The following is a 16,803-nucleotide window of genomic DNA, read 5'->3' on the forward strand; positions in this document are numbered from 1 at the left end:
GTGGCTTACACTGTCTATATACGCCAGGCGTGGCTTACACTGTTTATATACACCAGGCCTGGCTTACACTGCCTATATACACCACGCGTGGCTTACGCTGTTTATATACACCAGGTGTGGCTTACACTGTTTATATACACCAGGCGTGGCTTAGACTGTTTATATACACCAAGTGTGGCTTACATTACCTATATACACAAAGGCGTGGCTTAAACTGTCCATATACACCAGGCGTGGCTTACGCTGTTTATATAGACCAGGCGTGGTTTAGGCTGTTTGTAGACATCAGGCGTGGCTTACACTGTCTATATTCACCAAGCATGGCTTACACTGTTTATATACACCAGGTGTGGCTTACATTACCTATATACACCAGGCGTGGCTTACACTGTCTGTATACACCAGGCGTGGCTTACAGTGTCTGTATACACCAGGCGTGGCTTACACTGTCTATATACGCCAGGCGTGGCTTACACTGTCTATATACACCAGGTGTGGCTTACACTGTCTACATACACCAGACGTGGCTTACACTGTCTATATACACCAGGCGTGGCTTACACTGTCTACATACACTAGACGTGGCTTACACTGTCTATATACACCAGACGTGGCTTACACTGTCTATATACACCAGGCGTGTTTTACACTGTCTATATACACCAGGCGTGGCTTACACTGCCTACATACACCAAGTGTGGCTTACACTGCCTACATACACCAAGTGTGGCTGACACTGATTTTATACACCAGGCATGGCTTACACTGTTTATATACACCAGGCGTGGCTTACACTGTCTATATACACCAGGCTCGGCTTACGCCAGAGAGCGAGCTGAGAGGACAGTAAGCATTGTTCAGAACTCAGATAGTAATACACATTGAACCTAACATGATGTACAGACACAAAACAGACCGGGCCTCCAGAAATTTTATTCGTTCATGTTTTACACAAGTGTGTTGTGTATGTGTGTTGTGCACGTGTGTGTTGTGCACATGTGTAGTGTTTATGGCCGGGGATAGCCACAATGGCACTGGCCGTCAATACAGTGAAGGGTGGCTACTGGAGTTCACAGGCACTGCATGAAGTGGTTCTCGTAGCGGTTGAAGCAATCCTCTTGTTTGGAACAGCGCCCTGTCAACACAGAAACACGATAAAGTCCCATGTCACTCCTAGACTCATTGACATGTTCGTGAATGTGACATAGGATCTGACGAAACATTGAAGTAGCGGACCTTTCCTTCACGACAATAACGACACTGAAATACCCTTAAGTGTAAACACAGCATAGTTAATACGACAAAGCACCATTTAGAATGTTCTTGTGTGGTTGTCCATGAGAGGAGTGTGTGTGTGTGCGGTGTGTGTACCGTGTGTGTGTGTGTGTGTGTGTGTGTGAGGGGTGATGGACGAAGGGTAAGGGTTGAGGGGTGAGTGGAGAGAGGCGAGGGGCGACGTGTGCGAGGTGAGGGGTGAGGGTAGAGAGGTGAGAGATGATAGGTGAGAGGTGAGAGTTGAGGTGAGAGGGGTGAGTGGCGAGGGGCGAGGTGTGAGGGGCGAGTGGAGAGAGGCGAGGGGCGAGGGGTGAGGGGTGAGGGGTGAGGGGTGAGGGCTTAGAGTTTAGGGGTGAGGAGGTGAGGAGATGACGGGTGAGGGGTGAGGGGTGAGAGATGAGAGGTGAGGAGGTGAGAGGTGAGAGGTGAGAGGTGAGGGTAGAGAAGTGGGAACTGAGTGGTGAAAGATGAGAGGTGAAGTGAGAGGGGTGAGGGGCGAGTGGAGAGAGGCGAGGGGCGAGGGGTGAGGGGTGAGAGGTGGGAGTTGGGGTGAGGAGGTGAGGAGATGAGGGGTGAGGGGTGAGGGGTGAGAGATGAGAGGTGAGGAGGTGAGAGGTGAGAGGTGAGGGTAGAGAGGTGGGAGCTGAGTGGTGAGAGATGAGAGGTGAAGTGAGAGGGGTGAGGGGTGAGGGGTGAGAGGTGGGAGTTGGGGTGAGGAGGTGAGGAGATGAGGGGTGAGGGGTGAGAGATGAGAGGTGGGGAGGTGAGGAGATGAGGAGATGAGGAGATGAGGAGATGAGAGGTGAGGAGGTGAGAGTTGACATGTGAGGAGGTGAGGGGTGAGAGTTGAGAGGTGAGGAGGTGAGGGGTGAGAGGCGAGAAGGTGAGGAGGTGAAGAGGTGAGAGTTGACATGTGAGGAAATGAGGAGGTGAGAGTTGAGAGGTGAGGAGGCGAGGGGTGAGAGGTGAGGGGTGAGAGTTGACATGTGAGGAGATGAGGAGGTGAGAGTTGAGAGGTGAGGAGGCGAGGGGTGAGAGGCGAGGAGGTGAGAGTTGAGAGGTGGGAAGGTGAGGGGTGAGAGGCGAGGAGGTGAGGAGGTGAGAGGTGATGGATGAGGAGGTGAGGAGGTGAGGGGTGAGAGGTGAGGGGTGAGAGTTGAGGGGTGAGAGGCGAGGAGGCGAGGAGGTGAGGAGATGAGGAGGTGAGAGTTGAGAGGTGGGAAGGTGAGAGGTGAGAGGCGAGGAGGTGAGGAGGTGAGAGGTGATGGATGAGGAGGTGAGGAGGTGAGGGGTGAGAGGTGAGGGGTGAGAGTTGAGGGGTGAGAGGCGAGGAGGTGAGAGTTGAGGGATGAGGAGGTGAGGGGTGAGAGGTGAGAGGTGAGGGGGCGAGGGGTGAGAGGCGAGGAGGCGAGGAGGTGAGGAGATGAGGAGGTGAGAGTTGAGAGGTGGGAAGGTGAGAGGTGAGAGGCGAGGAGGTGAGGAGGTGAGAGGTGATGGATGAGGAGGTGAGGAGGTGAGGGGTGAGAGGTGAGGGGTGAGAGTTGAGGGGTGAGAGGCGAGGAGGTGAGAGTTGAGGGATGAGGAGGTGAGGGGTGAGAGGTGAGGAGGTGAGGGGGTGAGGAGGTGAGAGTTGAGGGATGAGGAGGTGAGGGGTGAGAGGTGAGAGGTGAGAGGTCGGTGCTCACCTAGGTCAGGTTGGGGGTCACACAGCCCGAGGCAGGTACACAGGTTGTCGAGGCAGTGCGGGGAGTCTCCCGTCGAACACTGTGTGACGGTGCAGTTGGAGGGCAGCACGCACGTCTCGCCGCTCACCAGCACAACTGAAGCAACAACGTTTCAAAGTAGACAATATACAGACAACAACTTCTTTTAATTATAATACTCCTTTTTATGATAGCAGGCCAACACCTACTTCCCCAGAGTCACCTCCCGATTACCCTACTTAGAGCCAACCGCAGTAGTTGCAACTGTGGACAATATTAAATCTCCATGACTAAAGGCTCCTTTACAGAGGGCTGCGACCTTTGTGCCACCTTTGAGCCACCAAAAACTGACCAGGACGCTCAATGCTCGCCTAAACCCAGAAAATCATATTTCTGTGTAACTGTTCCAGCAGTTGTTCAGCAGTAACTGCTTGTTCAGCGTCTGCAACCACGATGAAACACTGCAGGTACAAGCTGAGGAGGCACTGCAGGTAGCTCAAAGGAGACAGAAAAGAGGCAGAAGCATTGCCATGGTGTCTCACGGGTTATCGTGGTGGTCTAATGGAGGCTTGGCGTTCGCCTTTTTCATCATTCAATGCACCCTGTTGGTCGCCAAAAGGAGGCACAAGGGAGGCAGAAGCATCGCCCAGATTGAGAGGGAAAATTTGCAGCAGAACGCATCTATTACCTTGCGACCATTGGGCGACCACTGTGCCTTCATTCTGCACAACGGCAATGCTTGTGCCCCCCTTCTACCTCCGTTGAGCCACCTTTGAGCAACCAACCTCCTCGGAGTCCTTTGTGCGACTGTTTTGAACATGTTCAAAAATTTACGGCACCTCCTCTGTACCACCTTGGATTGACCTGGGCAACCTTTGAGCCTCAAACGACGACCTGGCTAATTTCATGGTCGCACACGGGAAGCACAAAGGTCGCCATCCTGTGTAAAGGCCCCATTAAAGAAAACTAGTGGAGGCACTCCCGATCTTCAGTCAGTAACAATCAATCAACAGATATCAAGTCTATTTTATCCCATCCGCCTACCTTGAGCTCATTTAGCAATGTTTTTTGCAATCCTGTTTAATTGGCTTCCTCATCGTGTGCCCTCTGTCCATGATGTTATCCTACAGTGTTATCCTCCTGGTGTTAATACGTAACCTACTCATGTTAATCACCCCCGTGTGTGCACATTGTTGTCAGCTGTTACAGTATGATACAGAAGGTGTTGCACATACATTGCATCTACTTTGTCATTCGTCGTCCTCTAAGAAATACCTATCAAATAATTCACCAAAACTAACTGTTGATGATAACAAGCATGACACATACTAACACGAGCATGCGACCTCAGATTGACTGATGCACGACAATCCTCTCATCTGACTTTATCCACATACATTTAATGATCCCAGATAAAGTTGCATCAATGCTGATTACTTGGCTTACATTTCTACCGAAATTAGTTGAGTATTTCAACTTCAAAATGTTTTTTAAATACAAACCGTAGGCAGCGAGAGAAAGAAGGATCGGCGCATATGGCAACATTCCGGCGGCCTGCTGCGTGGACGGTTGCCGTGTGAACTAAACAGATAGATACTATATAAAGTACACATCGTGACAGCCTGTGGAAGTCGTTTACCAGAGCTGCTTGATTGTTTGTTTGTTGTTTAACGCCGCACTATATATATATTCCAGCTATATAACAGTGGTCTCTAAACAATCGAGTCTTGACCTGACAATCCAGTGATTGACATCATGAGCATCGATCAACGCACATTGGATTCAGAGACATGCATCAACCGAGTCAGCAATCCTGACCACCCGGTCTCGTTAGTCGCCTCTTACGACAAGGACAGTCGCCCGTTACGACAACCATAGGTTGCTGAAGACCTATTCTAACCCTGATCTTCACGGGCAAGCTGCTTGATTGAGATATTGCCGGAACTGTCGGTGTCCAGATGCTTTATGTTTGAATTAGTTTTACATGGCTGTCTACTCTAGGGTGGACTTTGGTGAGGTAATGGGGGGTTGTGAATGTCGAGATAGCTATAACAAACATGGACAGTCTACAATGTCAAGATATTCAGTTCGTCTTAGCTGATAAAGTGTCACATACCTTAAATCAAAATAGTTTGATAGGCATTACTTAGAAGTTGACGGATGACAGATTGTGTCTACCTTGTCACCTTAAATCTATATATCTTTGTCCAGAAACCCAGTTAAACCAATAGTCGTATTTCTATCAACATGTCAATCCTAAATCTATTATATAACATGCAAGATACACATATTGGGCTTAAACACTATCATGATCGCGTCAGTTACTGTTGCACTTATTCTAGTCTATAGCCATGTACACGACAATGGTACACGGTTTTCCCACTATCTGCACTGATCACTTAAAACACACTTATTGAACAGTATTGAAATGCCAGATCCCTAAAAATGAAAGCATTCTTTATAATCAAAATAAAGGAACATTAGTTATACTGTACTGTCTAATCAATATATACCACTCAATAAAAGAAACGAATAGATAATTCCATTAAGTATTTATGAATGTAGATATGAGCATACACATAAACTGTCGAAAGCACTTGTTGTAAAGGGAAGACAACAGCTTAAACTTGAAGAACAATGTCAAGGTCACACGATGTCAGTAACGATTTACCCGAGACTGAATCATATTCCGGATGACAGGTCTTGGAATGTTCTGATACTCCTCATACAGGGTCGACAACAAAGCTGGGATGGTCTGAGGTTCGGGTTGACGTTCAAAAGGGTTCAATAAGTTTGAGATCTGGTAACCGGGATTGTCAGGGAGCACCCGGACTTGTTGTGGGCGAGGATAGCTGTGGTCAGTATAGCTGTGTGGTCAGGTTGACTTGTTGTGGGCGAGGATAGCTGTGGTCAGTATAGCTGTGTGTGGTCGGGTTGACTTGTTGGTGGATGACGTCTTGGTTGTTCATGAATGGTGGTCTGATGATTTCATCGCAGTAAATTTGAGATCATCTTCCCGAGGCAAGGGAGTTAACTGAAAAGTCCATTTTCCACCCTTGCCCAACTAGGCTGGAACTATGAAGTTATATTTTGACTGCACTAACGGGTCTATGCGTAGTCCAATCACAATTGCGAAACGAAATCGACATTTCGGTCGATTGAAGGATTTGTAAAACACCAACTCGCCGTTATCAGATATTTTCCAAATCCTTTCATGTTTCTTATTAAGGTGCTCAAGTGATTTGATGCACTTCGCGAAGTAAGACATGTTTTATTACAATATAGATCTTGCTTATCGATCTGATCGTCTTGACTGGGCGCCGCCATTTTGATTAAAGCAAATGCAAGTGATATGAGAGGTGGAATCTGATTGGTCAGTAGGAGGGACATAGAAGGGACATAAATCGTAATAGCCACAGGTAGCGCAACGATCGAGCCTAATACCAGCCTGGTTCGGCAAGTGTGGAAACTGGACTTTACAGTCAGTAAACTCCCTTGACCCGGGAAGATGCGTTGAGATTGCCTTGAACGACACCAAGATCCGTTCCCCGACTGTGTGAGATGGAAGCCCACACCGTAACGCTCCCGCCTCCAGATTTGTCCACTTCCTGCACGTAGCTGGGGGTATACTATAAACACGTAAGTAAGAATGGTCTACCACAACGGGCTAATTATGTGATTAAGTCTTCCTAAGGTACTCTGGGACACGTGTAGATGCCTGACGCTTCAGTCTGCCAGTGGCCAATCACATTATTCCGCTGTGCCTCATTTAGGCGAGGCATAACTTCAAACTCGTTTCTTAATACAGTGCCTACAACAGTCAGACCCCGCGGTTTTATTTCTAAAGGAGTGCACCTTGCACGTGCAATAAAAGCACATGCAAATACACCAATGATGTTTATTTGTTTGTTTGTTTGTTGCTTAACGCCGCCCGCAACAATATTCCAGCTATATGACCGCGGTCTGTAAATAACCCAGTGATTGGCATCATGAGCATCGATCCACGCATTTGGGATATGATAACATGCATCAACCAAGTCAGCGAGCTTGACCACCGTTAGACGCCTCTTACGACAAACATAGCCGCCTATTACGGCAAGCTTGGATTGCTGAAGAACTATTCTAACCCGGGTCTTCACGTGTCCAATAATGATGTTTTAAGCCAATACTTGATTTGGTGGCGTTTTGAAGATAAATTGACAAAGGGTCCATACTCGTTTCTAGCAAAAGGAAACATTTGCTTATCAATAGATTATACTATTTGTATCCACTCATGATCTTATACCTAAAATTGTTTTTATCTGCTATACGTTGCTGTTTTCCGTAGTGTAATTTTCTTCTTTGTTTTGTATTGCGGTGATCGGTGCACACTAGAAGAACCTAAACGTGTTAAAATACTGAACGATTTTTAGACATTAATATTATACTTCGAAAGAAATATGATTCTTTTGGTTTAAGTCTGTGTCTACATTTAAGGACATGACATTATATCAGTTCAGAATGTCAGTATCTATAGCAAGCATGGTCATCCTGTTTCAATGTGTAGTTTCATTTTTTCCATTACTTATGAGTAATGTGACCATCAATACGATTATACCGTGTAAAATACCCGATTTCATCATTTTACCTACGTTTCGTAGATAAGCAATATCAATTTACCACGGTCATGGCTTGACTAAATCATTGTGCCATAATTTGATCTTTTAGTCTTAATACATAACCGTGACGGGTTTAAACACTTTAAGGTTTGTAGTGAGCATGTCAGATTCTTGTTAGAATAGGTCTTCAGCAACCCATGCTTGCTGTAAAAGACGACTAACGGGATCGGGTGGTCAGGCTCGCTGACTTGGTTGATGCATATCACCGTATCCCAATTGCGTGCATCGATGCTTAGGATGTCAATCACTGGATTGTCCGGTCCAGACTCGATGTTTCTCACAGACCGCCCTTCATAGAGCTGGAATATTGCTGAGCGTGGCGTTAAACGACAAAGAAACAAACTGGGATCACAACTTTAAAATAATCATGGAGGATGTTGAAGCGGATGCCAGAAATGTTGAATGTCTTATTGACATAGGTTCGTTTTCAATTCAGAGACTTGCCACATGGTATCCTACCCTCGAACTACTTGAAACATAATACAGTATTTGAGAGTATTGGGTGACCACCGAGTTAACTACTTCCCGTCATGAGGGGTTTGGGAGATTTTACAGCCGCTTCATTAACTCGATGCAAACCTTTGCTATCCATTGTATGGCAGTAAAATCCACATCAGGTGAACCATTGACAACTAATAGTGCAGCCTTTCTCCAGATATGGACGCCTCTCTCACTGGAACTGGAACACTGGGTATGAAGAGGATGCAGGTGTTAGGTCAGGACCACCATTTCGCAACAAGTACTTCTGCTCTGAATGTTGAAACGCAATAAAACTAGACTAGCGAGCATACCAAAATCTCTTAGCAGGATTGACCAAAAAAAGACAGCCTTATGTGTCTCATATTTGTACCCTGTGTGTATCAATATATGTGCCCTGTGTGTATCAGTATATGTGCCCTGTGTGTGTCAATATATGTGCCCTGTGTGTGTCAGTATATGTGCCCTGTGTGTATCAATATATGTGACTGCGTGTATCAATATATGTGACTGCGTGTATCAATATATGTGACTGCGTGTATCAATATATGTGACTGTGTGTGTCAATATATGTGACTGTGTGTGTCAATACATGTGCCCTGTGTATCGAGACCTACAGTTTGAATCTCGGAGCATCATTTCCCAGTATCCTTGGAGCAATGCGTCCACTAGGTTCTTATTAAGTCTGTAATTATTTCATCACTGTTGCTAATTTCATAAATCCCTTACAGTTCATTGCTTTACTATACAGTTGCCTTGGTGATTGTTATCGATAATACATTTAAAGGTTGTGTAATGTAAAACATCTCTTCTTTCTGAAACGGATCAGTTTCGTGATGAGGTTTTGCTTGGAAAGAGTTCTATTTCAACCACTGACTCTTGCTACCGTTATGAAAAATAGCAACTGTGAGCGCTTCTTTTCTTTCTACGCCTTACCCAACTGGGGTACGTGTGTTTATTTGTCATCATTAGAAACACAAGCGCACGAAGGTAAACCCAATCACGCCCGACCAATGCTGAGTTGATATGTACAAATCCTGCTGTGTTTAGTAGTACGATACACAAATTGGCAATCGAAATGAAAATAAATAATATCAAATTGAGCAATAATATCAATATGCAAGGGAACAATGTCAGAGAACGTGCTGAAAACTTTAGTACTATTTTTAAGTGATCACATGTCTTGCCAGGTCATGTGTTCCTGGACTGACAAGATACACACTCGTGACGAGTTCCACGTTTGACATCTCGCGGACATCTCGCTGACAGGGTCATGTTATTGGAACAGTTGTCAAAATTTGTTTGAAAAACACTCAAGTTGAATAGGTTTAGTCTTTATGATAATATCAAGAGCTCATAGTGTTGCTTCAGTCATCAAAACAATGTCCGATGCAATCGTTTTGACTGGCACCATATATTGCCGTGTTTGTTTCATTGAAAACTTACTTGCCTATGCATGTGTTTATGACGAATGTCACCGGTTGAACAGGATACGGTGGGCATGACAGCAGTTGCTTTGTAAGTCATCGTTCTTATCTGGAGCCAAACGGACTGTAATTGATAGTGATTCACAAACACATTCCTATGATATGATTGAACCCGTACAACGGACGGATATGTCTGATGATTAGGAAAATGGTTTTGTCGATTTTATAGATAATATCCTTTTTAGCTGAAGGGGAAGTTGGGTAGCCGAGTGGTTACAGTGTTGGCTCGTCACGCCGAAGGCCCATGATTGATTCCCCCATGCATAAGGTATGAATCCAATTTCTGGTGGCAACCGAAGTGATATTGCTTGACTATTGCTAACAGCGGCCTAAACTTGAACTCCGTTAATCATTTAAACATTTTATTGCTTCTTTCCGCCGGGGCGTCTCGGACGATCCTTCACAAAGTCCAATACTATACACATTCCATCACCCATGTGAACACAATACAAGACATTACTATTTCACGTTACATTTATTCACAACTCGTCCACGGACATACCATTTGATATATAACACTCTCCACGGGACAAACACGGCATATTCAATATTGTATCTTGTCACTGGTCACTTTCCATTACAAAGATACGTCCGCGTGTTGTGTTCCTGCATTAGGAGTTGTTCAGCACAAATCCTGGAGGTTGTCTACATGGGTGTGATGATGCCCAGTCTTGTCTCAGTACAGGCGACATACTTATCGTAAAGCATGCATATATTCACCACAATTTGTCAAAAACAAATGTTATCTGAAGTTTACTGTAAAAACAACACATGTATTTTCATCGCTGGACTTCCTCATTGATAACATCTATGTGAAATTTGGGCAACAGACATTTTTCGGAGAAGTAGGCACCCCAGTGGGTACCCGTTGTGTTGCCCTTCTTGCTTATGTTTCCTTATGCACATGAATCGAAATATCAGCTCGGATTTTCAAAATCAAAACACGGGGATTTGACCAAGCTGTATAACATAAGCTTCAGGTGATCCAATATTGTTCCATAACAGCCAAATAGCCAATGGTATAGCTACCTGGGCTATAAATAAAAGACACCAGTTAAACCGCCTCCTTAGTTTCACATTAAAAGCCCTGCATAAATAAAATTCAGAGTGACCAACAAACACTGTGTGACAAGTGTGATGACTTCAGCTTTCCAACTGTTAACTTTTCCTTTCCGTCGAGCAGTAGTCCAGCAGCTCCAACTTTAGTGTTTCCATTTTACAACTTGTAACATGCTCTTTCCATGAATATATTAAAGATCGCCATATACTTCTCTTGTTGCTTGATCAAGGCAACATTCAAGGCTTTAGTAAAGCTTTCCAAGTTTGTTATGGTAGACACGTGGAGGACATTTCCAAACTTGACGCATCAGTGATCGAAATGATGTCTGATAACATTTCACAACTTGAGCGGTACAACCGAGGACCGCGTGTGTCTTCTGTCAGAGTTATGTGTGTCTTTGTATGCAATTATTATATCAAGCGACAGACAGCGTGTGAAAATAATGTTAAGCAGTGTTCTAGTGTTTGGCTCACGAAGACAAAAAGATGTTTGATGAAAATAAAAGCACAACATCATACTATGAATATCTAGGTCACTCACTCAGTCACTCAGTCACTCACTCACTCACTCACTCACTCACTCACTCCCTTGAGGCATGTTTCAGTTACAACAGGAAGGTTCCACCCACAACACAAACACATGTATTAATAATAAACCCGTTCCTACCACGTGTTTGTGTTATGTGTGGTTTACAATAAACCCGTTCCTACCACGTGTTTGTGTTATGTGTGGTTTACAATAAGCCCGTTCCTACCACGTGTTTGTGTTATGTGTGGTTTACAATAAACCCGTTCCTACCACGTGTTTGTGTTATGTGTGGTTTACAATAAGCCCGTTCCTACCACGTGTTTGTGTTATTTGTGGTTTACAATAAACCCGTTCCTACCACGTGTTTGTGTTATGTGTGGTTTACAATAAACCCGTTCCTACCACGTGTTTGTGTTATGTGTGGTGCATAATAAACCCGTTCCTACCACGTGTTTGTGTTATGTGTGGTGCATAATAAACCATTCCTACCACGTGTTTGTGTTATGTGTGGTGCATAATAAAGCCGTTCCTACCACGTGTTTGTGTTATGTGTGGTGCATAATAAACCATTCCTACCACGTGTTTGTGTTATGTGTGGTGCATAATAAACCATTCCTACCATGTGTTTGTGTTATGTGTGGTGCATAATAAACCATTCCTACCACGTGTTTGTGTTATGTGTGGTGCATAATAAACCATTCCTACCACGTGTTTGTGTTATGTGTGGTGCATAATAAACCCGTTCCTACCACGTGTTTGTGTTATGTGTGGTTTACAATAAGCCCGTTCCTACCACGTGTTTGTGTTATTTGTGGTTTACAATAAACCCGTTCCTACCACGTGTTTGTGTTATGTGTGGTTTACAATAAACCCGTTCCTACCACGTGTTTGTGTTATGTGTGGTGCATAATAAACCCGTTCCTACCACGTGTTTGTGTTATGTGTGGTGCATAATAAACCCGTTCCTACCACGTGTTTGTGTTATGTGTGGTGCATAATAAAGCCGTTCCTACCACGTGTTTGTGTTATGTGTGGTGCATAATAAACCATTCCTACCACGTGTTTGTGTTATGTGTGGTGCATAATAAACCATTCCTACCACGTGTTTGTGTTATGTGTGGTGCATAATAAACCATTCCTACCACGTGTTTGTGTTATGTGTTGTGCATAATAAACCATTCCTACCACGTGTTTGTGTTATGTGTGGTGCATAATAAACCATTCCTACCACGTGTTTGTGTTATGTGTGGTGCATAATAAACCATTCCTACCACGTGTTTGTGTTATGTGTGGTGCATAATAAACCCGTTCCTACCACGTGTTTGTGTTATGTGTGGTGCATAATAAACCATTCCTACCACGTGTTTGTGTCACTGACATTTTGTTTTTTATTTAGTTCAATCCATTACATTACCCGCACACAGTCCACACTCTGTACCATCGACTGTGTATCACCTACATACAGTCCACACTCTGTACCATCCACTGTGTATCACCTACATACAGTCCACACTCTGTACCATCCACTGTGTATCACCTACATACATTCCACACTCTGTACCATCCACTGTGTATCACCTACATACAGTCCACACTCTGTATCCTCGAACTGTGTATCACCTACATACAGTCCACACCCTATACCATCGACTGTGTATCACTTACATTCATTCCACTCTCTGTACCATCCACTGTGTATCACCTACATACACTCCACACTCTGTATCCTCCACTGTGTATCACCTACACACAGTCCAATCTCTGTACCATCGACTGTGTATCACCTACATACAGTCCACACTCTGTACCATCGAATGAGTATCACCTACATACATTCCACTCTCTTTATCCTCCACTGTGTATCACCTACATACATTCCACTCTCTGTACCATCCACTGTGTATCACCTACATACATTCCACTCTCTTTATCCTCCACTGTGTATCACCTACATACAGTCCACACTCTGTACCATCGACTGTTTATCACCTACATACACTCCACACTCTGTACCAGCCACTGTGTATCACCTACTTACATTCCACACTCTGTACCATCCACTGTGTATCACCTACATACATTCCACACTCTGTACCAGCCACTGTGTATCACCTACATACATTCCACACTCTGTACCATCGAATGAGTATCACCTACATACATTCCACTCTCTTTATCCTCCACTGTGTATCACCTACATACATTCCACTCTCTGTACCATCCACTGTGTATCACCTACATACATTCCACTCTCTTTATCCTCCACTGTGTATCACCTACATACAGTCCACACTCTGTACCATCGACTGTTTATCACCTACATACAGTCCACACTCTGTACCATCCACTGTGTATCACCTACATACACTCCACACTCTGTACCAGCCACTGTGTATCACCTACATACATTCCACACTCTGTACCATCCACTGTGTATCACCTACATACATTCCACACTCTGTACCATCCACTGTGTATCACCTACATACATTTCACTCTCTGTACCATCGACTGTGTATCACCTACATACACTCCACACTCTGTACCAAGCATTGTGTATCACCTACGTACAGTCCACACTCTGTACCATCCACTGTGTATCACCTACATACAGCCCCGTCTTTGTATCCTCCACACCTGTACCAGCCATTGTGTATCACCTACATACAGTCCACACTCTGTACCAGGCATTGTGTATCACCTACATACAGTCCACCCTCTGTACCAGCCACTGTGTATCACCTACATACAGTCCACACTCTGTACCAGCCACTGTGTATCACCTACATACATTCCACACTCTGTACCAGGCATTGTGTATCACCTACATACATTCCACACTCTGTACCGGGCATTGTGTATCACCTACATACATTCCACACTCTCTACCAAGCATTGTGTATCACATACATACAGTCCACACTCTGTACCAGCCACTGTGTATCACCTACATACAGTCCACACTCTGTACCAGCCACTGTGTATCACCTACATACAGTCCACACTCTGTACCAGGCATTGTGTATCACCTACATACAGTCCACACTCTGTACCAAGCATTGTGTATCACCTACATACAGTCCACACTCTGTACCAGCCACTGTGTATCACCCACATATTCCACACTCTGTACCATCCACTGTGTATCACCTACATACAGCCCCGTCTTTGTATCCTCCATTGTGTATCACCTACATACATTCCACACTCTGTACCATGCATTGTGTATCACCTACATACATTCCACACTCTGTACCAGGCATTGTGTATCACCTACATACAGTCCACACTCTGTACGTGGTTACTGGTCCGTGTGCTGTGGTAGTACCTGGATCCCCCCGAGTCAAAGTGACTGGACGCCTCTCTGTCCAGGTGGTCGGCATGGAAGGGAACATTGGCGTCTTTTTCCTTCATTTTCCGCAGTTGAATGAAGCGCAACATTCTCTTGAAACCATTCCTAAACTTTGGGTTCATCCAGAAGTAGACGAAGGGGTTGTAGCAGGAGTGACTGGTTGCCAGCCACTGGATGGCGAGAAAGACGATGTTCATGTAGCTGTCGTTGTAGATGCTCTGGTCGCGGTCGCCCACCAGTGTGAGGACGTGCAGCGGCAGCCAACACACAGCGTAGATCAGCACCACGACGATGATCATCTTCACCATCTGTGGATGGGAATACCGACGTCGTTAAGGGGGACATGCATACATAGTATCACACAATTAATGATCACATGCTTGTAGTCATTATTTCATTTTGGCACTTTTGAACCCAAATACTGGAGGTATGTGTGAACACACATTGCCATTTAGAAAGTGGTCAAATGTAACAAATGTTATATTTGGGATAACACTTTCTTTGTAAAGTACAGATTCTCGTACTTTTTCGGGTTGAGTCCCGTCCGGGATTCCAACCCACACTGCCAGAGTGAACACAAAGTCAGCGATCTAACCCACTCAGCCACCGAGGCTTCCACAAAAATGAAAGTCCGCAACTGGTAGTCTAGATCACGTACTTTGAGTACCCCTCTGACAAGTGTTAATTGGCACGGCTCCCATGGCCGAAGCTGTGAACACACATTGCCATTTAGAAAGTGGTCAAACGTAACAAATGTTATATTTGGGATAACACTTTCTTTGTAAAGTACAGATTCTCGTACGTTTGGTGTTGTTTTACGGGAAGCTGTCACAATGGAGAAATAATGAGGTGCCTCTCTAGGCGGGAAACAGAACACACTTAAAATGTATCATGTTGTTATGTTGTCATACTCACTCACACAATCACTCACTCACTCATCACAATTACATGACTAAATAGCCCGAGTTCCCCTTCTTAACCCAACAAGCTGTATCCGCTCTTGCAAGTTCTTTGAACGGCATTTAGAATGGAAGTTGTTCATATGATATTTATGGTAGAGGCTAGTAAGGACGATGCATGTCCAACACTGTTATTACTTGCGATGACCCATTCGTCTCCCCGTGAGCGGTGTGACGAGCCAGTTACCAAGACGGGCGTCCACCCATCTTCTCTGAGAGCAAAAGACAAGGGGTGGCTGTAGAGTTCTGAGCCTAACTGTGATGCACTGCGTTTATAGAGTTGGCTTCTAAGTATTTCGCAATATAATCCCGACGTCCATAAACGATGCTGAAGTGCCTGGATCCCACAGGTGTAGGATTCCCCAAGTTGGTGTCAAACTGTAACAAGTCCTCCACAACAGAAATAACGCCAACAGCATTAACATATTGTTTGCAAGACAGTTCTGTCTTCAACTGAGGGAAGAGGTGGAAATCTGACGGTGCAAATTCTGGTGAATCGGGAGGATGTTAAATGAGTTCAAAGCCCCTATCATGAATTGCATATTGCCGATGTGACATTCATTCGTAACTCATTCACTCACTCATGGACTGCACGGACTTTACACATGTGCATTGTCTTGGGGAAACAGCACATCCTTGGTGCTTGTTCCACGACGTTGATATTTGGACACAGCTGCCTGATCACACCAGCATGATCGTGGTCATTAATCGTGTAAGAAGACGCATGGGTTTATCTAGCAATCTAAAGAGGCGATCCTTATCACACGTGCTAACTGAAACCATCGTCGATGTTCTTAACGTCAAAGGTACAAGTAACGGCGCTCTGTAGTTTTGTGCATTACCAGCTCATAACATCCTCAGAAAACGTCCATGATGAATAGGCAATAATAGGCATAAAACATGTCTTAATGTCCAACAACTGTTACACGTCCCTTCTCTGCTTTAACTCAACAGAGGGTTATGGACAGTACACAGGGAATAGTATCACTTAAATACAACAAGTGTTATACCGAGTCCGCAGTTTGACACAACGTGGGTTATACACAGTTCGCAGGGAATAACTACCACTGAAATAAAACGTGGGTTATACAAAGTTCGCAGGGGAACACTACCAGTGAAATATAACGTGGGTTATACACAGCTCGTAGGGGGACACTATCACTTAAATATAACACGTGTTATACACAGTTCGCAGGGGGACAGTATCAGTTTGATACAACATGGGTTATACACAGTCCACAGTAAAACATTATCACTTGAATACAATGTGGGTTATACACAGTTCGCAGGGTAACAAAACCACT

General features: G+C 44.7%; 2 protein-coding genes across 3 annotated transcripts in view; both read right to left on the bottom strand.

Annotated features, from left to right (window-relative positions):
- Positions 1–917: 917 nt before the first annotated feature.
- LOC139469015 (uncharacterized) lies at positions 918–4,803 on the bottom strand. The gene is made up of 4 exons (XM_071251151.1): positions 4,754–4,803; positions 4,481–4,559; positions 2,961–3,095; positions 918–1,135 (listed from the first exon to the last, which is right to left on the bottom strand). The coding sequence occupies exons 1-4, from the start codon at positions 4,772–4,774 to the stop codon at positions 1,071–1,073; spliced, it is 300 nt and encodes a 99-aa protein (XP_071107252.1). The 5' UTR covers positions 4,775–4,803; the 3' UTR covers positions 918–1,070.
- Positions 4,804–12,498: 7,695 nt separating this feature from the next.
- LOC139468606 (RYamide receptor-like) overlaps positions 12,499–16,803 on the bottom strand; it is a 53,600-nt gene continuing 49,295 nt past the window's right edge. For both annotated transcript variants that reach the window (XM_071250726.1, XM_071250727.1), the window contains one exon: positions 12,499–14,848. In XM_071250726.1, the coding sequence (XP_071106827.1) occupies positions 14,462–14,848 (387 nt within the window). In that variant the 3' untranslated portion in view covers positions 12,499–14,461. The remainder of the gene's footprint in view (positions 14,849–16,803) is intronic.

Source organism: Haliotis cracherodii, unplaced genomic scaffold, assembly GCF_022045235.1.
Source record: "Haliotis cracherodii isolate W230 unplaced genomic scaffold, xgHalCrac1.p SCAF_2, whole genome shotgun sequence".
Classification (NCBI taxonomy): domain Eukaryota; kingdom Metazoa; phylum Mollusca; class Gastropoda; order Lepetellida; family Haliotidae; genus Haliotis; species Haliotis cracherodii.

Excerpts from the sequence above, each read along its gene's own strand:
- LOC139469015 (XM_071251151.1), bottom strand. The coding sequence starts at position 4,774 with ATGCATGTCTCTGAATCCAAT. Across the intron at positions 3,096-4,480 it reads TCTTTCTCTCGCTGCCTACG|TTGTGCTGGTGAGCGGCGAG; the intron begins GTTTGTATTTAA and ends TTGTTGCTTCAG. Across the intron at positions 1,136-2,960 it reads TGACCCCCAACCTGACCTAG|GGCGCTGTTCCAAACAAGAG; the intron begins GTGAGCACCGAC and ends CTGTGTTGACAG.